Source organism: Periplaneta americana, chromosome 10 (assembly GCF_040183065.1).
Source record: "Periplaneta americana isolate PAMFEO1 chromosome 10, P.americana_PAMFEO1_priV1, whole genome shotgun sequence".
NCBI classification, from domain to species: Eukaryota; Metazoa; Arthropoda; class Insecta; order Blattodea; family Blattidae; genus Periplaneta; species Periplaneta americana.
In genome coordinates this window covers 169,155,938-169,178,577 of record NC_091126.1, presented here as the reverse complement: position 1 = coordinate 169,178,577, position 22,640 = coordinate 169,155,938, and the positions used below count along the sequence as shown (strand labels likewise).

The following is a 22,640-nucleotide window of genomic DNA, read 5'->3' as shown; positions in this document are numbered from 1 at the left end:
GATGTGTGACAGTGGCACAACGTCCAACACACTATGTGCAGAGGTGCATTAATTACGAGTAACTAAGTGGCCGTTCATTATTATTAAACATTTCATTCCACTTCAATTTCAACAATTTTTAGCTTCAGAACACTAACAAATTAAAGAAATGGTACTTATGAGTAGTTCATTCTCTATTTGTAACATTCTTTCACTCTTAAAACTAAATAAAACAAGTATTTTATTAAATAGATTTCAAAAAGGCATATGACTCGGTTAAGAGAGAAGTTTCATATTGTTATAGTTATTGTTAATAAAGTAACATTGACAAAAACACAATCTTAGTTCTTCCCTGAAGGAGTAAAAAACTCGTGCTCAGGGAGATATTTAAACGGAAAGATAAACACTAAGATAATTTTTTGACACAAACTGGGTCAAGAAAAAAAAATACATGAATAAATTAAACTTAAAAATACAATTTCAATTTTAACAATTTAAGTCATACAAATACATATACATATTAAATCAATATATATTCTTTAAAAACTAAATTCCTACGCTATTTTAGAAATTTCTGATACTAAAATTTTCCAAATATTCTTATTGAATTTGGTATTTCCAAGAGACTAGTTAGATTAACTAAAATATGTCTCAGTGAAACGTACAGCAGAATTCGTATAGGTCAGTTTCTGTCAGATGCGTTTCCAATTCACTGTGGGCTAAACCAAGGAGATGCAATATCACCTTTACTTTTTAACTTCGCTCTAGAATATGCCATTAGGAAAGTTCAGGATAACAGGCAGGGTTTGGAATTGAACGGGTTACATCAGCTTCTTGTCTATGCGGATGACGTGAATATGTTAGGCGAAAATCCAAAAACGATTAGAGAAAACACGGGAATTTTACTTGAAGCAAGTAAAGAGATAGGTTTGGAAGTAAATTCCGAAAGGACAACGTATATGATTATGTCTCGTGACGAGAATATTGTACGAAATCGAAATATAAAAACTGGAAATTTATCTTTTGAAGAGGTGGAGAAGTTCAAATATCTTGGAGCAACAGTAACAAATATAAGTGATACTCGGGAGGAAATTAAACACAGAATAAATATGGGAAATGCCTGTTATTATTCGGTTGAGAAGCTTTTATCATCCAGTCTGTTATCAAAATATCTGAAAGTTAGAATTTATAAAACAGTTATATTACCGGTTGTACTGTACGGTTGTGAAACTTGGACTCTCACTTTGAGAGACGAACATAGGTTAAGGATGTTTGAGAAGAAGGTGCTTAGGAAAATATTTGGGGCTGAGGGATGAAGTTACAGGAGAATGGAGAAAGTTACACAACACAGAACTTCACGCATTGTATTCTTCACCTGACACAATTAGGAACATTAAATCCAGCCGTTTGAGATGGGCAGGAAATGTGGGACGTATGGACGAATCCAGAAATGCATATAGAGTGTTAGTTGGGAGGCCGGAGGGAAAAAGACCTTTAGGGAGGCCGAGACGTAGATGGGAAGATAATATTAAAATGGATTTAAGGGAGGTGGGATATGATGATAGAGAATGGATTAATCTTGCTCAGGATAGGGACCAATGGCGGGCATATGTGAGGGCGGCAATGAACCTCCGGGTTCCTTAAAAGCCAGTAAGTAAATATTTTACTAAAAATTTCAAATTAGTATAACTGAAAATATTGAGATTAGGACACAAATTTTTATGACATTTTTTTTTCCGAATATCTTCGGAAATAAGCTCTTTATGTGACGGTAAATCCTCGTGAATCACCCTGTATATTTTAACGACTGTATTTTTTTACCCGAATTGATTTATAAACTTTCTAAATTATGCGTTGTACACGAAAGGAATTATATAATGCAAAGAAATTGAATAATCTTGTGATAGATATTAAATACGCAATAATACATAAATACGCATTTTGTGACGATGCGTGAAATGTTGTTTCAGGGAATCTGGGGCGTGTGGACCTCATCTCGGAGTATGAGTACGACCTGTTCATCCGGCCCGACACGTGCAACCCTCGTTTCCGGCTCTGGTTCAACTTCATCGTGGACAATATCCGCATCGACCAGGTCAGTGTGCAATCAGTGCATTCTGCTGCTGCATCATCATGCCTGAAGCGTTTCGCTCTGTGCGATCCTAGCTTCTACAGTATTTTCCTTACTTCCGAATAAAAACACGAGGCACGTACGGGCGTCGTCGTGTCTTCGTTAAATAATTTAATATACAGGGTGTATTAAAATAAAAGTTGCTATAGTTCATAAATTTCTACATATTAATCACTCTTAATTTTAACATTTACTATAGGATAAATATAGAAATATACAGGTTTTTCATTAATTTTATAGGTACAAATTGCAGGTGTGACTAGAGGAAAATGGCTTGAGGGATTTGGAAGAGACAAACTTAAGCAAGCTTATAAAAAAGCTGACCTTGAAAACCTAGCAAAGTGCAGTGATTTGTAGTTCGAAATCCTAACCAAGTATTCCTCACTGGTTTTCGTTAACGCTGAACAGTTATTTTCCTTATACAAATATATTTTACATTTACATTCAAAGAGACAGAATGTGACATTTAAATGTATTGAAATGTTGAATGTAATTAACAGGTTTAGGATCCGGGACACTTAATAATAATAATAATAATAATAATAATAATAATAATGATTTATTTTAGCTGGCAGAGTTAAGGCCATAAGGCTTTCTCTTCCACTCAACCAGCAAAAATTATATACATATGTATGAACTTACGAAGAATTCAACAATTTGATTTAGATAAGAGCTACATGTATACAAGAGTTGTTTACGAATTAAACAACAAAATACTATGAACTATTAATTAAACAATGAAATACAAAGTATGTACCAGAATTAAGCTAAAATACATAGAATGTTAATATATTTCATATAATGTTAGATAATAGAAAGAGATTGGCGGCCGGGTAGCTCAGTTGGTAGAGCAGCTGGCTACGGACTGGAAGGTCCGGTTGCCAAACTTTCAGAACGGCCCCGAGGTTCACTCAGCCTCCTATAAAATTGAGTACCGGGTCTTTCCCGGGGGTAAAAGGCGGTCAGAGCGTGGTGCCGAACACACCACCTCATTCTAGTGCCGAGGTCATGGAAAGCATGGGGCTCTACCTCCATGTCCCCCAAGTGCCTTCATGGCACGTTACGGGGATACCTTTACCTTTTAATAGAAAGAGATTATTATGAGACAATTTTGAAAATACAGCACTATCAGGATGCATGTCTAAAGGAAGGAGTAACAATGTAGACAGTGATAGTTTAAGTCAGTATGATTGGAGTGAAATGCTAAGAAGGTTATCTTTTAAGCTGTTTTAAAAGTGTTTATTGTCTTGCAGCCCCTAATGCTTTGTGACAGGGAATTCCATTGTCGCGAGGTGGATACTGTAAAAGATTATGAATAACGAGATGTTCTATGAAGAGGTATACTTAACGCGCCACAGATAAGTGATCTGGTATTTACGTCGTGGTTAGAGTATAGATAAGAGATACGAGACGAAAGGTAATTTGGTGTTGAAGTGTGCAGAATTCGAAAGAGTAATGACAAGGAGTGTAAAGTTCTACGTTCTTTAAGTCGGAGCCACGAAAGACTTGCGAAGGACGGTGATATGTGATCGTATCGTCGGATGTTGCATACGTATCTGACGCACATATTCTGAACTCGCTGTAACTTGACTGACAGTTCAGAACTTAGGTCACTTAACAAAACGTCACAATAATCGAAATGCGGCATTACTAGGGTTTGTACTAGGGTAAGTTTTTAGCAACCAATGTACGCACAACTTGACTATAGAGTTCGCTGAACTTAGTATGCAGACATACTGTGAATGTAAACAACGACGTCAATGTGCTTCGTTATATTCTACTGTTAATAGTACAATCTTGTGACGGTGGAAAATGAAGTAGGATACATACTTCACAAGTTTTCATGTCCCTCGGCGATGTTGAAGGCGTTAGCATTACAATGAACAACCATGCATATACTTGCAACTAGTTCGAAAAAAAAACTGTTCAATATGAATTGAAAATGCACCGTGATGGCCTGAATTCGTTTCGTAGGGAGAAACGGAAGAATACTATACCTCTGATCAAGAACCGGATTGTACACTAACGCACAGGTAAACAAAACTCAACGCACCACCTCACTTCATCTGTAGTCCGTTGCGCTGTAACTTTACTTTAGTCTTAAGTAGTCTCGGATCCTAAGCCTGTTAATTAAATTCAAATCATTCTTGATGTAGTAAATTGAAAATATAAGTCATTAGGCTTTGCCTTTTATTTCGTTACACCACGTTTTTAATTTTTTTTTCCGAAAATAATTTTCCCTTTTTTTTTTGTACATTTAATAAATATATTTTTCCTTTAAAATCCGGTGTCTATTGATTGGAATATGCTTCTGTAATTTGGTCACCCACTTGCAAATCACATAGTAATCAAATTGAAAAAAATCAAATACGATTCTCTAGATATCTGTAGTTTAGAAGATATTATTTTTCAGCCCTATATAACAAAATTTCGTACAACAATCTACTTGCTGAATTTAATTTAATGTCTCTTGCCAGTCGTAGATTACTTGCTGATCAACTTTTATTATACAAAATATTCAACGGTCTACTGGATAATAGTGAAATATTATCACAAATCCAGATTAACGCTAGAACATCTCATTTAAGAAATCGTCAACTGTTATGTTATAAAACACTTCATCACAAAAAAATTCACCAGTGTTAAAAATGTGTTCAAATTTCAATGAAATATGTAAAACGTGGGATCTAGATTTCTGCATTTCTTACATGGAATACAAACATTTTCTTATTAATATATTGAAGGTAGTTGATTTTATACAATATTGCTATTTGTTACTCTGTAATTTGCCAATTATAGCTACATTTTACATTTTTGGCTATGATATCTATATTTAACTATTTTTCATTTATTTTAGTTTGTATTTTTCATTTATATCTATATCTGTATCTCTTAGCTAGGTAGTATCTACATGTCTGTTCTATTTTTCTTATTTTCCTTTTCCCATTTTCCATTTTAATTTGTATTTACACTTGTATCTGTTTCATATCTTTTTTCGTGTAATCTATGTCTTTTTTTTTTTTTTTGTAAACGAATATCTGTACTGCGTATAATTGTAATTGGGGCTTTGCCTTGTTACAGGCATAAATAAAGAAATAAAATGAAATAAAAAATAAACGCCAAATCTCAGGGGCGGTTATTCAGGTGAAGTAGGTGAAGTACCACTTCACCTATTTATGTGTAAAACACAATTTTATCTCGTATTAATAATTAATTCTAGTTATTACCTGTACCGTATTTCTAAAATATAAAAAAAGTTTTCTTTTCAGTCGTTATGAACAGTGTTTAGCTGTATAAATAGTACCTGTAACCGTCCGCTGAATAGAATAATGTCAACTGTTACGAGCGCCGAGCGGTGTCTATTGGAACTTACAATACTGTAGAGGTGAAATTATTTGGGCTCCCATTCTCATACAGCACTTGGTTTCCATGGTAACTTGATGTCACGCACTAAAGAAAGATTGTATGAGTGAAGTGCGTTTCTGAGTCTTTCAGTTACGAAGAATTGTCAGACTTCTAGGTGGAGTAACCAGTTTGCAGATCTAACGGTACTAATAATAGAGAAGGGTTGCAGCTGGTCTCCAAGGCCGGCGGCTATTGTTTAAGGGCTGTGAAATTTTACAGTATGTACTACCTGACTCGAGAATAGTATTCTCATTCCCTGTGTCTTAGCAGTCACTCCCGCAGTGATAATTTAGCTGGCTCTATGTTATTTTATCAACAGTAATCTCACTAGACGTTTTGATTTATCTAGAGAAAATCAAAACTCGAGTGGGATTTAATTGACTATTACACGATTAGAACAAAGTATATAAAGATTAGAAGTAACGAAGTACTCCAATACAATAAAATATTAATTGACTTACGAAAATACAACTGTCTTCAAATGTATTACTGTACCATCTCAACATTACAAATATTACGCTAGATGCATGCTAGATGGCAGTAGTGTGTCTTTATACAGACACTGTAATGATTACTATTCAATAAATCTTAATATTAAACAATCTCTGATACGTGACTATCCATAATATCATATAGCAGAAGTTCTTTTTATCCTCTCAGAGCAGAAGCTATAACATAACCTAACTAATATACACAAGTGTTAGAAAAGTTTTAATTAACGACGATGGCATAAAAAATAAACATGAATAATTTTAAAAGGAATAATTATTGAATGTACAATTTTAAAATTTGAATGTGGTTGGTGGTTCAATTGATGTTATATTGGACATGTGCATAATAGAAGCGGAACTCGTTGATTTAGGCCTACATGGTGTATTCAACTTATTCAGGATTTCCGAATGGTGCTCTTCATTTATTTGTAAATAGGATTTCAGAAGATGCATAGGTATGATCAGTGATTTTTATTAATTCTTGTTCTTGAATGCCAATGCGAGTCATATTTGAAACTGCCGTGCATCGACTGGAGTGGTTTGTAATTTTATATATATTTTTGACGTCCAGACCAGCGCAGTTTCAAATGTTGGCAAACAAAGAAACAAATGCTAGGGACGTGATAAAGTTAAACAAATGCTAGGGACGCGATAAAATTAAACAAATGCTAGGGACGCGATAAAATTGTGCGATAAGCAGCCATGATTGGTTGAAATACGTCCTTTCGTACCGTTTTATTGGTCAAAAGTAGTATGACGTAGTAAGAGTGTAATAGTCAGGAATACACCACACATACATTAGCAAAGTTTAAAAGTTGTTTTCCGCGGCGTGTATTATTTCTTCTCATGAGCTCTTGTATTTGAAAGTGTACTAGTAATAAGTGTATTTCGTGTATTAATTCTACATCTAAGTATGTATTATATGTTTAATCAAATACGAGTACTTAGGTACCAGTACATAGAAAAATGTTGATAAATGAGTGCGAAATATGTATCCAAAAAATGACAGTTGTAATTTATTAGAAATGTCGTTTTGTAGACTTAAATATGAGGATAAAAAATTATTGATGATCTACAGTTCCATTTCTTCTTTGTTTTAAAAAGTGCTAAGAATATAGAGAAGTTGTATAAAATAACTTTCAAAATTCTTCCGATGAAAGAAGCTTTTCTGATTGAAAATATTGAAACTTTCACTCAGAATGCTACATCACAGGAGGGACTTTCATCATTAGCCCCATAGTTTTGCATAGAATATACTGTCCAGTTAAACTCAGACATTTTATGTAGACATCATCGACAGGTTTGCTGCTTTAAAAGATAGGAGGACTGACTTGGTATGTAAGAAATTGTTCGAGTCCTGAAATAAATTAGTTTTCCTGTTTGCATGTGTTCTAGAACTATTAAAATTGTACGTAGTTTACGATTAGTAGGCCTACTCATTATATTGGTAAAATTTTCGATGCATTTGTTTATGTGAACAGCACTTCACCTTTTTTTTTTGACGGCGAGCCGCTACTGACAAATCTCTTTCCTTATATAAGCCTATTGACATTATTAAAGTGTATTGTTGAAAAGTAAAATATGAATTGGTGACGATATAGAAACATGGCAATTTTCTTCACTTATTTCAGCAAAAAGCGGAAGTTAGCAGAAGAGTTAGAAAGTGTAACATCCTTCTTTTTGATAAGGGCGCCGTAATCTCTCCGTAGGTTTGAATTAAATTGGGCAGAATTTGAAGTAACTCGACAGACCTTTAATTTTCTGTCTGTCTTCTCTATTTCCCCGCTTGTAACGAAGCTTAGATTATCCGACCAGCTGGTGTTCTTTAAAAGGGACAAAGGTTGGAGGGTTGTTGCCAGAGCCAAGAAGGGGTTGGGAGAGGGTGTAATGAAGCGGGGTGCTTTCAATTAGCCCTCATCTCATATACGTTCGAAAGAACAGCGTTGTGAAAGAGCAATGTCTTGAGAATAATATCCCTTACTTCTCTTTCTCTCAGGGTACTTTGAAGCGCAGTTAAACTTGTTTAGGCCGAGGTTCACAGAACAATGCATATTTCACTAATTCCATTTGAAATCCGTATCTTTGCCCAGTGCTTTATATAGCAGTAGTAAAATATTACGACTACCAGCGCATAAACGAGAAGGCTCTTTGAGGGGATCTGCTTTCACAACGAAACTTAAGGTAAATTTATTTTTATTTCTGCTAAACTTTTACTTTCACATAATACGGTGTATAGAATTAAAGTATTCTCATGCTGAAAAATATCGATTTAAATAATTTTACAGATCTAACTGCAAATTTCAGCAATCTTTTAATCGCGGAATTGGTTTATGGAAATCTTTCCATCCGTTCTTCTGCGCATAGCGATTTCAACTACACTATATCATGGATTTTTTTGTATTCAGTACATACCTATGTGACATGATATATTTATTATAGTTTACTGAAAAAAAAAAGAAAAAAATATACGTACATATAATCATTGAAGCCTTACATTACATACTTTATAATTTACAGTGTATATAATTTCTAAACTTAACTGTTTAATATAATATGCTTTATCTTGCACTTGCGATTAGTTTTGTGCAAGACTCAACTCATTTTAATATGTTGATACAATTCATTCAATTCTAGCTATTTCATTTATTTTTTCCATTCTAATTTTTGGCCCAAAAAATATATAGACCTATTTGTCTCGGTAATTTTATATTATTATTATTATTATTATTATTATTATTATTCATGAGTTTTCTTATGGCTATTTCTTTATTCATGTGTTAGAACATTTCATTTATGAATTTCATCCTTACTTCTTTTGTATATTGACATTCAAAAACAATATGAATATCATCTTCCCTATGTCCACATAATAAGCATGTGCCTTGAGGTGTATTACCTCTATTATTTCTTAATCTCCAAATCCCCAGTCTAAACCAGGCTAGTCCAAATCCTTCTTTCATTTTCATATTATCTATATATGTACTCCGATCCCATATCATTTTACATTCATTAAAAATATTAGGGAGCGCATGTGATTAGGACACATGTTTATGTGACTTTTTTTCTGATCAACGTATTGGAAAAGTGACGGAAAATCCTCGTTAATCAACCTGTATATATCTTACATACAAGGAACACATAAATGAAATGGTGTGGGCAATATATCTCAGAATTTCATAAGTATATGCAACAGATACGACAATTAATAATTTTCTTGGTTTTACATACAGTAGGAAACTGTAATCAAAAATTTTATGATTTAAAACATGTACACTAATCTTCGTGAATATTTTTAGATGAATATTTTGCGGCAGTGTACCAACTGCGCTATTTTCTGTCAATTGAATTCATTATAGTGACATGGTATTTGGTGAGATGAGGCCGAGGATTCGCCATAGATTACCTGAAAATCGCCTTACTGTTGTGGTAAACATCGAAAGAAACTAACCAGATAATCAACAAAAGCCGGAATCGAATTCACGCCCGAGCGCAGCTCCGCATCAGAAGGCAAGCGCCTGTGCCGACTAAGCTACGCCTTTGTACATGATGTACAGCGTTAATTAAATACTATATATACACACGAAGATGAAGCAGGAAGGACAAGTCTATGACCAGACCGCGTCCATCGATGCGTAGTAACGGTTACCATATCTGACCGTTAAACAATTGGATCTGGTTCAAATTCTGGTTGGTACGACTTACTGGCTGAGATTTTCCCTCAACTCATTAAGAGCAAATGCTGTGTAAATTTCGGCACTGAACCCTGAACTCAATTTACTAGCATTATCACCTTCATCTCAGTCTGATGCTGGATAACCATAGCATTTGATGAAGCGTTGTAAAATACCCAATTTAAAAGTGACCACCCCGCTCACCGCACTTCACCACTAAAAATAACTTCCAATGAGATACATTATAACAACGAGTTTACAGTATACTTCACAGGACTAACAAATATATTTGACAAGGTTCAACGTAGCTGTGTAAATGTTTTATATGACTAAGTTAAGGAGAGTTCGGACCTATGAGATAACTTTGATTTCTACTTGCTCTAAGATGGAGTACTGCCAGAAGTTTACACATACTTTCTTATTACACAACGTGAAATATATGTAGGTTTTATACACGGATATGAGTTAATTCTTCATTGTTATTAATACATTCTTTAGCTCTTTTATATTATCTAGTGCTCCTAAACATTGAATAAAATTGAATTCAAACGCAAACTTACTAGGCACTTGGTCAGTAATTGAGACTCGTTCAGACATGGTTTCTTGTAAATAGTTCTCTTAATCTATCACAAAATATTTCAATATCCGGTAATTTCAGCAAAATAGAATTTTGTTATTCTAGGTTTAATTTATAATTCAGTAAATACAAAAATATTCTTTGCTCTATGATAAATTGTCTACCTTTCATTAATCAGGTAATCTTTTCGTACTTTAATTTTTATGTAATTGTAACTGTAAATTTAATATACTTGTAATCTTATTCTTCACATTATAGTAGTAATCCCCTGGTAGAGGGGCAGAGAAGGCCTGACGGCCTTATCTCTAGCAGGTTAAATAAATAAATAATTAGATAAATAAATGACTAAATAACTAAATTAATAAATAACTAAATAAATACATAAATAAATAACATAAATAAGCAAATAAATAAATAAATAAGTAAATAAATAAGTAAATAAATATATAAGTAAATAAATAAATAAAGAAAAAATAAATATAATAAATAAATAAATAATAAAGAAATAAATAATTACAGAAGTAAATAAGTAAATAAATAAAGTAAAATATATCAATAATAAATAAATATATATAATTAAATAAATAAATAATAAATCAATAAATAAATAATAAATAAATATATAATAAATAAATGAATAAATAAATAAGTAAATAAATAAATAAGTAAGTAAATAAATAAATAAATGAATAAATAAATAAATAATACTAAATACTAAGCATTCGCCTTTATGCTTGGAAAACTGTCTATTCTACACAGCGTTATCTTATTCTACATGAGTGTACATATCGAGGAATGTCCTGTTGCAAATTATTCTACACACATGTCTTTTATATTTCCCTGCTGATAAAATAGAAGAATCGAAAATACAGTATATTTAAGAAATAACTCTTAAAGCGTTCTAACATATTGCATCTTACATCTGCAACGATGTGTTCCCTATAGCATTTAGTATTGGAAACTCGTTCTATCTTCGTGAATATCTACTGTATATATATTCCTATCGCAACTACAAATCATTGTAATAGTCTCCCCCTACTTGATTGCAACTTAGTACACAATCGCTGTTACGTATAGGGTGAGGGGCAACATTCTAGCCAACTTGAGACAGAACAGTGTAATTCGGTTTTATAGATTTGAGATTTAACTGAAAAAAATCTTGCAATCATTTCCAAATAAATGTGTAACGAAACACATTTCTGTAGCACGATTATAATGACAGTCCCTTTTTATATCGATATATATTATATTATATATTATATTATATTATATTATATTATATTATGTTATATTATATTATATTATATTATATTATATTATATTATATTATATTATATTATATTATATTATATTATATTATATTATATTATATTCCAGACGTTTGAGATGGGCAGGATATGTAGCACGTATGGACGAATCCAGAAATGCATATAGAGTGTTAGTTGGAAGGCCGGAGGGAAAAAGACCTTTGGGGAGGCCGAGACGTAGATGGGAAGATAATATTAAAATGGATTTGAGGGAGGTGGGATATGATGGTAGAGACTGGATTAATCTTGCTCAGGATAGGGACCAATGGAGGGCTTATGTGAGGGCGGCAATGAACCTCCGGGTTCCTTAAAGGCCACTAAGTAAGTAAGTAAGTAAAATTGTTAGTAATCAGTATTTTTGCGAAAAGGTCAGAGGACTCATGAATAGAACACGAAAAACTTGTTTTGCAATTGAGAAAGCATGGGACGTATATAATATAATATAATATAATATAATATAATATAATATAATATAATATAATATAATATAGTATAGTATAGTATAGTATAGTATAGTATAGTATAGTATAGTATAGTATAGTATAGTATAGTATAGTATAGTATAATATAATATAATATAATATAATATAATATAATATAATATAATATAATGTAATGAAAATTTTAACAGTTTATTCCTTGGATGGAATACAACAAAAACATCTAATAACATGTTAGTCTCAAATGAATACTTTTCTCAGAATAAAATAATATATTTTCCGCTAATAGTTAACACTATTTTTACTCTGCAATTTTTTTCGTAGGCTTCTGGATTTTCCAGATATGGAGGGTAGCTGCGAATATATTGAATAAGCAGTCGTGGACAGCCGATAAGGGGTGGTCCTCCAGCTTGGGGGTTGGGCGAAGGGCTAACAACCCATCACCGTAAAAAAACAGCTTGTTACGTATCCCTATAATAAGCCTCGGAATAGGACTGATTCTCTGGCACGACCACAGCAAAGGAATAAGGATTTGAGATTTGGCACTTGGAACGTAACTAGTCTTTATAGAACAGGAGGGGTAACATTAGTAGCAAAAGAACTAGCTAGATATAGAATAGACTTCGTAGGAGTACAAGAGGTTAGGTTAGATGGGAATGGCATATCACAAATAAGAGATTACTTGTTGTATTATGGGGAAGGAAACAATAATCACCAATTAGGAACAGGATTCTTTGTTCATAAAAGAATAAAATCAGCAGTAAAAAAGGTCGAATTTATCAGTGACAGGTTATCATATTTAGTACTTAAGGGTAGATGGTGCGACATCATAGTTATAAATGCTCACGCCCCTACAGAAGAGAAAGACGACCATATAAAGAATAGCTTCTATGAGGAATTGGAACATACTTTTGATCAGTTCCCTAGATATCACATGAAAATTTTATTGGGGGATTTCAATGCTAAAGTAGGACGGGAGGATATTTTTAGACCAACTATTGGAAAAGAGAGCCTACACGCAATTAGTAGTGACAATGGAGTTAGATTAGTCAACTTTGCCACATCGAAAAACTTAATTGTCAAAAGTACAACATTCCCCCATAAGGATATACATAAATATACTTGGACTTCTCCAGATGGATTGACACACAACCAAATAGATCACATCTTGATAGATAAACGGAGACATACTAGTATAGTAGATATTCGAACTTTCAGGGGTGCAGACTGTAATTCTGACCATTATTTGGTGATTGGAGAATTAAGAGAAAGATTATCAGTAGCCAAGCGAGTAGAGCAACAAGTTAATATTACTAAATTCAATATTTTGAAATTAAAGGACGAGGAAGCTAAGCAAAATTATCAGGTCGAAATTTCGAATAGGTTTGCCACTTTAGAAAGTTCCGACGAAGTTGAGAAAGAATTAGATGTTAATAGCGTGTGGGAAAATATCAGAGATAGTATCAAAATTGCAGCTGAGCAGAGCATAGGTTATTATGAAACTAAGAAAAAGAAACCGTGGTTTGATGAAGATTGTTGCATGGTAGTAGAAAGAAGGAAACAGGCAAAATTGAAATTCTTACAGGATCCAGTTGAGGAGAAGAGAGATAATTATTTCAATGAAAGACGGGAAGCAAGTCGTACACTTAGGAATAAAAAGAGAGGTTACTTGAAGGAAAAACTGAATGAGGTAGAAACAAATAGTAAGAATAAAAACATTCGAGATTTATATAAGGGTATAAAGGAATTTAAGAACGGATATCAGCCAAGGCTAAACGTGATCAAGGATGAGAATGGTGACTTGCTTGCAGACTCTCCATCAATCCTAAACAGATGGAAAAACTATTTTGCGCAACTACTAAATGTACATAGGCCAAATAGAAATGATCGGGACGAAATTGAAATACAAACTGCTGAGCCATTTATACCCGAACCCACGCTTTCAGAAGTCGAAATTGCGATAGAAAATCTGAAAAAGTACAAGTCTCCAGGTATCGATCAAATTCCAGCAGAATTAATACAAGAGGGTGGGAGTGCATTATATAGCGAAATTTATAAACTTGTACTTGCTATTTGGGAAAAGGAAATTGTACCAGAACAATGGAAGGAGTCCATAATTGTACCTATTTTTAAAAAGGGGGACAAAACCAACTGCGGTAACTTTCGAGGAATATCACTTTTGTTGACGTCGTACAAAATTTTGTCCAATATTCTTTTGAGAAGATTAGCTCCGTACGTAGATGAAATTATTGGGGATCATCAGTGCGGTTTTCGGCGTAATAGATCGACTATTGATCAGATTTTTTGTATTCGGCAGATAATGGAGAAAAAATGGGAGTATAAGGGTACAGTACATCAGTTATTCATAGATTTCAAAAAGGCTTATGACTCGGTTAAGAGGGAAGTATTATATGATAATCTTATTGAATTTGGTATTCCCAAGAAACTAGTTCGATTAATTAAAATGTGTCTCAGTGAAACATACAGCAGAGTCCGTATAGGTCAGTTTCTATCTGATGCTTTTCCAATTCACTGCGGGCTAAAGCAGGGAGATGCACTATCACCTTTACTTTTTAACTTCGCGCTAGAATATGCCATTAGGAAAGTTCAGGATAACAGGCAGGGTTTGGAATTGAACGGGTTACATCAGCTTCTTGTCTATGCGGATGACGTGAATATGTTAGGAGAAAATACACAAACGATTAGGGAAAACACGGAAATTTTACTTGAAGCAAGTAGAGCGATCGGTTTGGAAGTAAATCCCGAAAAGACTAAGTATATGATTATGTCTCGTGACCAGAATATTGTACGAAATGGAAATATAAAAATTGGAGATTTATCCTTCGAAGAGGTGGAAAAATTCAAATATCTTGGAGCAACAGTAACAAATATAAATGACACTCGGGAGGAAATTAAACGCAGAATAAATATGGGAAATGCGTGTTATTATTCGGTTGAGAAGCTTTTATCATCCAGTCTGCTGTCGAAAAATCTGAAAGTTAGAATTTATAAAACAGTTATATTACCGGTTGTTCTGTATGGTTGTGAAACTTGGACTCTCACTCTGAGAGAGGAACATAGGTTCAGGGTGTTTGAGAATAAGGTGCTAAGGAAAATATTTGGGGCTAAGCGGGATGAAGTTACAGGAGAATGGAGAAAGTTACATAACACAGAACTGCACGCATTGTATTCTTCACCTGACATAATTAGGAACATTAAATCCAGACGTTTGAGATGGGCAGGGCATGTAGCACGTATGGGCGAATCCAGAAATGCATATAGAGTGTTAGTTGGGAGACCGGAGGGAAAAAGACCTTTAGGGAGGCCGAGACGTAGATGGGAGGATAATATTAAAATGGATTTGAGGGAGGTGGGATATGATGATAGAGACTGGATTAATCTTGCACAGGATAGGGACCGCTGGCGGGCTTATGTGAGGGCGGCAATGAACCTTCGGGTTCCTTAAAAGCCATTTGTAAGTAAGTAAGTAAGTAAGGCTTCTGGATTTTACTATTGTAGTTAAAGAAACTGGAAAGGAATTATTTATGTAACTGAATGTTTAAATTAATATGAATATTTTTCTTTCAAATTAGATAAAATTTAACGCGTATCGCAATTTTTGGTCTTGGAATGTCTGGCAACGCTACTGCAATGAATCAGGGACGGAACGCTGCTGTTCAGACCGAGTGTGTGTGTGTGTGTGTGTGTTTTTCCGTAGATGAGCCGGCGATACGCTGTTGCCAAACTACGCAAAATTTGAGCTTAATTTTCTAATTAACCATGCATTTAATTACAAATCATAGGTTTATATTATTAATTTTAACGTATATCATTCCCAAATTCAATCTGCATAGCTATATCACATCTACCATGTATACTAGCAGATAATCGCTCCGAGAGCGATTCAATCCGCGATTAAGCACAGAGTGGGTGCACGAGTACCGCTTGCTTATAGGGATATCTTATGCGAAGTTTTACCGTTAGATGGCAGGAGCGTTCCATGCGGCACAACATGTTGTAGGGCTATACCATGGATGAATATCTATATATATATATCCGTATTATGTCATATGCTACAGATAATTACGTTCTCTCACTTGTAGATTTTCTGTGCGTGTCAAAATAATATTTATAAATATTTTGTATAACCTGGTATAATTTAATATAATTCAGTATTTTCTAACATCATAATTTAATTTACCGTAAATAATATCGTAAATTTTTATAATTCTGAGCGATTCCCCTTAAGAGATGGATGGGGGAATCTGCAGTACGCAGAGTATAGATACGGGTAAATTGAATGTTTATGAACCTAACGAGAACTTCGAGAACGAAGTGTACGAATAAAATAAATAAATAAAAATAAGAACTTTGTCGAAGTTGAATATTACCTCTTTAATCATTAGTATTGTAAGTACCATACGTTAAAAATAGGATATGCAGCCACCAATGTGTTTTTTTTTTAAGGGAAGGGACAATCGAGATTGAATTCCTCGTATTTTTTCTCTAGTTGCAGAAAGATCAAATGCAATGTTTGATAGGAGGACGCAGTAGTGTCATGATTATTCGTGCGTTTTGTAGGTTAAGGGCGTGCAGTTTTGAGTACTATGTAGGATGGTTTTGAAAATTTGAAGTAAAAACACGGTTTTAATAATTAGTCTACAGCACATTAAAAAAATTATTCACGAAATGGATTTCACTATGGATCATCCTGGATAATAAACATCCCAGTTAATCGATAGTTTACTGCAGGCGTAAAATGCTGGCGTAAACTTCGGACACTCCTAGAAGTATTGCATATAACATAGCTTCATGTCGAGGTTGCACATGATTGTATCAATTTTTCTTTTCCCTCTTCCAAAATTAAACTGTAGCTAGCAGTTCCTTACTTGAAGTAGTTATTTTGTTTCATAGCTAGCACTTTCGAGGCGCAATTTAATTAGTTAAATTTTTTTAAAGGTTTAAAGCATGTATTCAGAATATTTCGGGACCTGAATGAAGACAAAAGGCTTTCCCCGGTTTTCACAAATAGGAATACAACAAAAATTTGGCATTTCGAGTTGTTTTTAAGAGTATTTAATGCACTAATAAACTACGTAAATTCTCAATGTTTATATACCGGAAAACAAATGCATACGCAAAGCGCATCCCTCAAAGTACACGTGCGCTATCTGTTGGTGCTAGTTGAGGATATCCCTATCCATAGATCACGCCCGTAACGATAATAATTTTTCAAGCGTATGGTTTTGAAATATGCTAGACACTTGATATAGTAGTAAACAAATTTATTGAAAGTTGAAGCAGTAATTAGGAGAGGGAGAGACCGATTTATTAGCGAAGTGATATCTCCATATTTTTATTACATGTATTCGCGGGGATGTTCTGGCGACTTCGTTAGAATTAGCTCCTCACACAGGTGTGTCGTCACTTGTCAGCATCGGACAGATTTAGGGCCACCTTGAGTGGGGTTTCGTATAGAGACTCGATGAAGCATAAAGCCGAAGTCGGACTAGACCCGTGGGAAAGATACTGCCAAGCTTGGGTTTTCCAAAGAACGGGTATTCTTGTGAGATATACAAACTAATTAGATGTTATGGGAAATCCAAAGTTTAAATTTAGAGATGACATATTTCGCGCCCAATAAGAAGAGATCTTGGTCCAGCTTATGAGGTCACTTTGGACCAATAGGGAATAGATTTTAGGCCAGTTAGTGACGTAGTTTTTAACCAATAGAATAGTTAGTTTTAGCGTAGGATAGGTTTTTATAAATAAGGGTGACGGGGAGCGGAGAGGAGCAGAAAAACAAGATCAAAGACGACTACTATTCCGCTTCGGAGCGGAGATCATCAAAACAACTTTACATCGTGTCGGCGGCCCTACATACAGGGCAGAATAACTACTTCGTTTGGTGTCGACAGGACTACTATTTCGCTTCGTGTCATAGTGTACTCGACAGAGTATTGAATTTATAGTATCGGATAGAGCTTATTCAGAGCTGCAACTGAGTCGATACAGAATTGCGACCAACGATTGAATTATAAGTCAGCCGGAAATACATACTCTAGGGTTTACCAAGTGAATACGACAATAAACTTATAGTTTTGGAATTTACACTGCCTTTTATATAAGTAGCCGGCTTGGGATTATTCCCGACATCAACCTACACCACAACCGTACCTCGGCTACCCTGAGTGAATCTCACGCAACATCGAGACGCACCCACCCTCAAATGGCGCCCAACGTGTGGTCACAATAACCACTCACCCTCAAATGGCGTCCAACGTGGGAACTCAATAACGACAACCACCCACAAATGGCGCTTTCCAACGTGGGGCAACAACAACGATTCCACCCTCAAAGTTTAGGAGAAATACTATTTTTAACAGTGTATAATATTAGTTGTATATACAGGGACATCACTTTATTTTTACTAACATTTTTAATATTAACCTGGCTATACATTTCTATTAACGATTGAAACAGGAAACACAGTTTGCTACCCCTTCCACGACTGGAGTTCGATGATACCGGTGTAAAATACAAATCACTTTACTAGGTATAGGAGGGAAGAAATGTAGTTCATCCATTTATGTAAACTAGGAAATACCGCAATTTTGAGTTTGATAATTTTCATTAGGTTTTTGTTTAATCAAAATACAGTACTGCGTTAACACTTAGTGTTTTTACTCACGAATTGAGCTATCCATTCGGACGTATTAATTATGTAGTGTATATTGTACTGTTAAAGCTCATTAGCGTACACTATAGAGAATGAAGTTAAATTGAAAAATAATCATAATATGGATATTTAAACACATTTTTTTAAATGGTGGCCGTTCATTTCGATACAGGCTTCAGTTCTTTTGTGCATTTTATCGCACTATAGACTATTGTACCTAATTCCAATTACCAGTTTCGTCCTTCGTACGAGTAACTCATATTGAAATAATTCCGTACCTATTCTATAAAAGAATACCTTACGTACTGAAAATTCAATCTTCACTTCTGCCTGATCCGAAAGGATAAAATTACTCAGAAATGCTATCTACTGTCGGTTCAAGTGGTTTTGTCGCAGGGTCGTAAAAAGAGGGGGATCACGTGACAGTTAATTACTTAACGAGGCCCTTTTATTTAAGTTATTTTAAACACTTGTATAATATTACGTAGACGTCCAATTCATAACAGAAATTAATGTTTTCTGAAAAGAGCTAAGATAGCCCAGCTACTAGATTTAACAGAGGGGCGAATAGAAGCAGGTGGGGGAAATCGGGATGCGACGTAGGCAAATGGACGACAGTACCTGTACGAAAATATGATTCAATATTGAAAGCGCTTTCGTCACTGGAAAACGCTAACATATTTCTGGAACGTACTATACTCGCTAACTCAGTACTGCATACGCGGCCTCGGTTCTATGTGGAGAACGGTTGGAAGGTTAGTAGTAGAGGGGTGGGAGTGAAGTACATTAAAAAACTCAGGTACAATAAGAATTGAAGTAAAAATAAAATTATGTCCTTGTATAATTTCTGTTACTGCACACATTCTTGTTTCCCGCCCCATCGTTTCACATGACGGAATTAATCCTGGTATTAGAGGAAATAATGGAGAGATACCTCTAGCAATACCTGATGGTAAACAAGACATGAATTCTAGAGAGAAGGGATTTTCTATAGCCGACAGTGCTGTGGGTACTAGCTTAGTAACAACTCAGTAGTGCATTATCTTGGAATACAATGCAGAGTTTGTAGTAAACAGCGAACATATCATTTTCGCTTTAGGCCCGTAACACTAGCTAGCGAGAAATGTGTTGCGAGAAAGAGGCGAAGAGCCTTCCTCCACACACTTGGCGAGTTCTCGCTATCACAGATCACATCTCGCTATGATCATCTATGCACTGCCTTAATGCAGAAAGCATTTATCTGATTATAGAAATGACTCGTTGGGGGAAATATTATAGGTTATGTATTTACGTATATTGTCGTACTTAAATATATAACCTGTAAGTATATTGTCGTACTTTACAAATTACGTACGAACGCTATGTTGAATCTGAGTATTCAGATGATGAGGAAATGGAGTTACATGGACATATTTTGTTAATGAAAAGAAAAAGTAGGGCTACAATTAAAGCCACAAATATCTGAAAGTGACATTGTATCTTACGAAAATAAGGGCCAGTTTTGGACACTGGTTTCGATTTGAGTGATGATACGTTTAGGCGTTATTTCAGGTTGAATTGACCACGGTTTTTTTGTCATTCATGATATGACAGAGGATTCTTTGCTATGTTCTGATTAAAATTAATAATAATAATAATAATAATAATAATAATAATAATAATAATAATAATAATTTATTTACTTAATCTGGCAGAGCTAAGACCAGTGGGCCTTCTGTTCCGCCCAGCCAGACTCTAATTCTAATTAAATATAACTTCTTACATAGTTATTACATTAATATTTAGACCACAAAACAACATGACCGTAAGTAATGAAAGTTGGATAAGTAATGTTAGTGTAACAATAATAAACATTGGTAAGAAATAGTTATAATAATAATAATAAAAATAATAATAATAATAATAATGAAAAAATTTAAATATTTATCTGTGATGTATATAACCATTAAACATTGAGAGACCTGAAGCAGCTATTATTGTTAACAAGAATTGTTAGACAAATATTTCGTTAGTCTATTTTTAAATTGGTTTGATGTCTGACAGTCCCTGACATTACTCGGTAGGGAATTCCAAAGCCGAGGAACAGCCACAGTGAAAGATGAATATGAGGATGTTCGGTGGGAGGGAATGGATAATATTGAGGAGTGTTGTGATCGCGTGTCTAGGTTATGATGGGTGGATAAATTTTGAAAACGAGACAAAAGATAGACAGGAGTGGAGAAATTCAATATGTGAAAGAGAAGGGAAAGACAGTTGATTTTCCTACGATCTTCTAGACGGAGCCAGGACAACATTTCGAGGGATGGTGTTACGTGATCAGCCCGGCGAATATTGCAGACGAAACGGACGCACATATTATGAACACCTTGTAGTCTCTGCGTCGAAGTAAATTATGTAAACTGTTGAGACATAGATACATTATTTCAAATGTTTAATTAATACTATTAAATCTCATCAAAATAAAATATAGCCCTATTTATTTTCAGATAATCTGATATTTGTCTCCAGATTTCTTCTTTAAGTTTCGTGTTTTTATAGTTTTCATCCCTTGTATCCTATAAATAGGCCTACGGGTGACATCGTACAAGTTCCATAAGTTTCTCACTGCAATTATCAGCCATCTTTCCTCATTTTCAAATAAAAACAATACAATTCAGCGCCACCTGTGATATCTTTTTCTACATTCAATCGTCATAAAGAGTATAAATGTCAAACATCTTTGATAAAAGTCCACACCCGTGGAGTAACGGTTAGCGCGTCTGGCCGCGAAACCAGGTGGCCCGGGTTCGATTCCCGGTCGGGACAAGTTACGTGGTTGTGTTTTTTCTCGAGGTTTTCCCTCAACCCAATACGAGCAAATGCTGAGTAACTTTCGGTGTTGGACCCCGGACTCATTTCACCGGCATTATCACCTTCATCTCATTCAGACGCTAAATAACCTTAGATGTTGATAAAGCGTCGTAAAATAACCTACTAAATCTTTGATAAATGTGTCGAGAAAATTCGCTGAGCTACCGATTCCAGCGAGAAACTCGCGCGAGGTTTTTGCCTCGAACGAGAATCTCTTCCAGTGTGTGGACGTCCATTTGAATCCATGTTATCAATTTTTTAATTTTCTCGCAACACATTTTTCGCTGGCGAAAACTATGCAAGTGTGTTACGGGCCTTATTGAGTACAGAAGAAAATGTGGAACAGAGTTGGACAGGAGGCAGAACTGTAGGCCTTTTAATGAAGCAGAGTTAACTGGCCAGTAGCAACGTGGGGATAACTTTTTTTAAGACAGAGCCGGGGACGCTCCAGTAGACGGACGAATGGGCTCTGTCTCAAATAGCCTCACTGACACTCAGATTTAGAGGCACCAGCTTGGAATAAGTAGCACTAACGTCACGCGTCCCGACCACAAGGGTGTCCAGAAATGGTTGCATTCAACATATCGCCTCACGAGAATAAAAGAGTACAATCTGCATTCAGTCTTATGTAAAGTAGTGGCAAAAAAAAACCGGACCGACCCTTGTAGCTGATTTCAGAGCCTTGATCACTCCAGAGCACGATAGACTGGTAACTGAGACTTTCGTGTTTCGAATCCTGCCTGGGAAGGAAACTTTATTCTCAATACTTTTTGATTGCTGGTAAAATTCATGTTCTGGGAGTAATAAGTTAATTAAGTAGTAAAATATCGCTGCAATCGAAAAGTATTGTATATGTGTATGTATGTATTTATTCACATTGCAAATGGGTGCAACCCGGTGGCAGTGGTAACTAATTACACTCAATAATTACAATAATAATAAAATACAGTCATAATATTAATAATAAAATAATAATAGCAATATATAATAATATTAACAAGGAGCATCCTAAATTAAATGAATCTCTTAAAATAATATAATTAATTAAAGTAAATCTAATTTATATCTTAACCCTAACTTAGAACTTAAAACCACGAGTATATATGATAC

The 22,640-nt window shown here is 34.7% G+C and overlaps 1 protein-coding gene across 1 annotated transcript in view; it reads left to right on the top strand.

Annotated features, from left to right (window-relative positions):
• LOC138707765 (cytosolic carboxypeptidase 6) overlaps positions 1–22,640 on the top strand; it is a 1,502,040-nt gene that overhangs the window by 127,817 nt on the left and 1,351,583 nt on the right. The window contains exon 3 of the mRNA XM_069837635.1: positions 1,950–2,074. Coding sequence (XP_069693736.1) covers positions 1,950–2,074 — 125 coding nt within the window. The remainder of the gene's footprint in view (positions 1–1,949; positions 2,075–22,640) is intronic.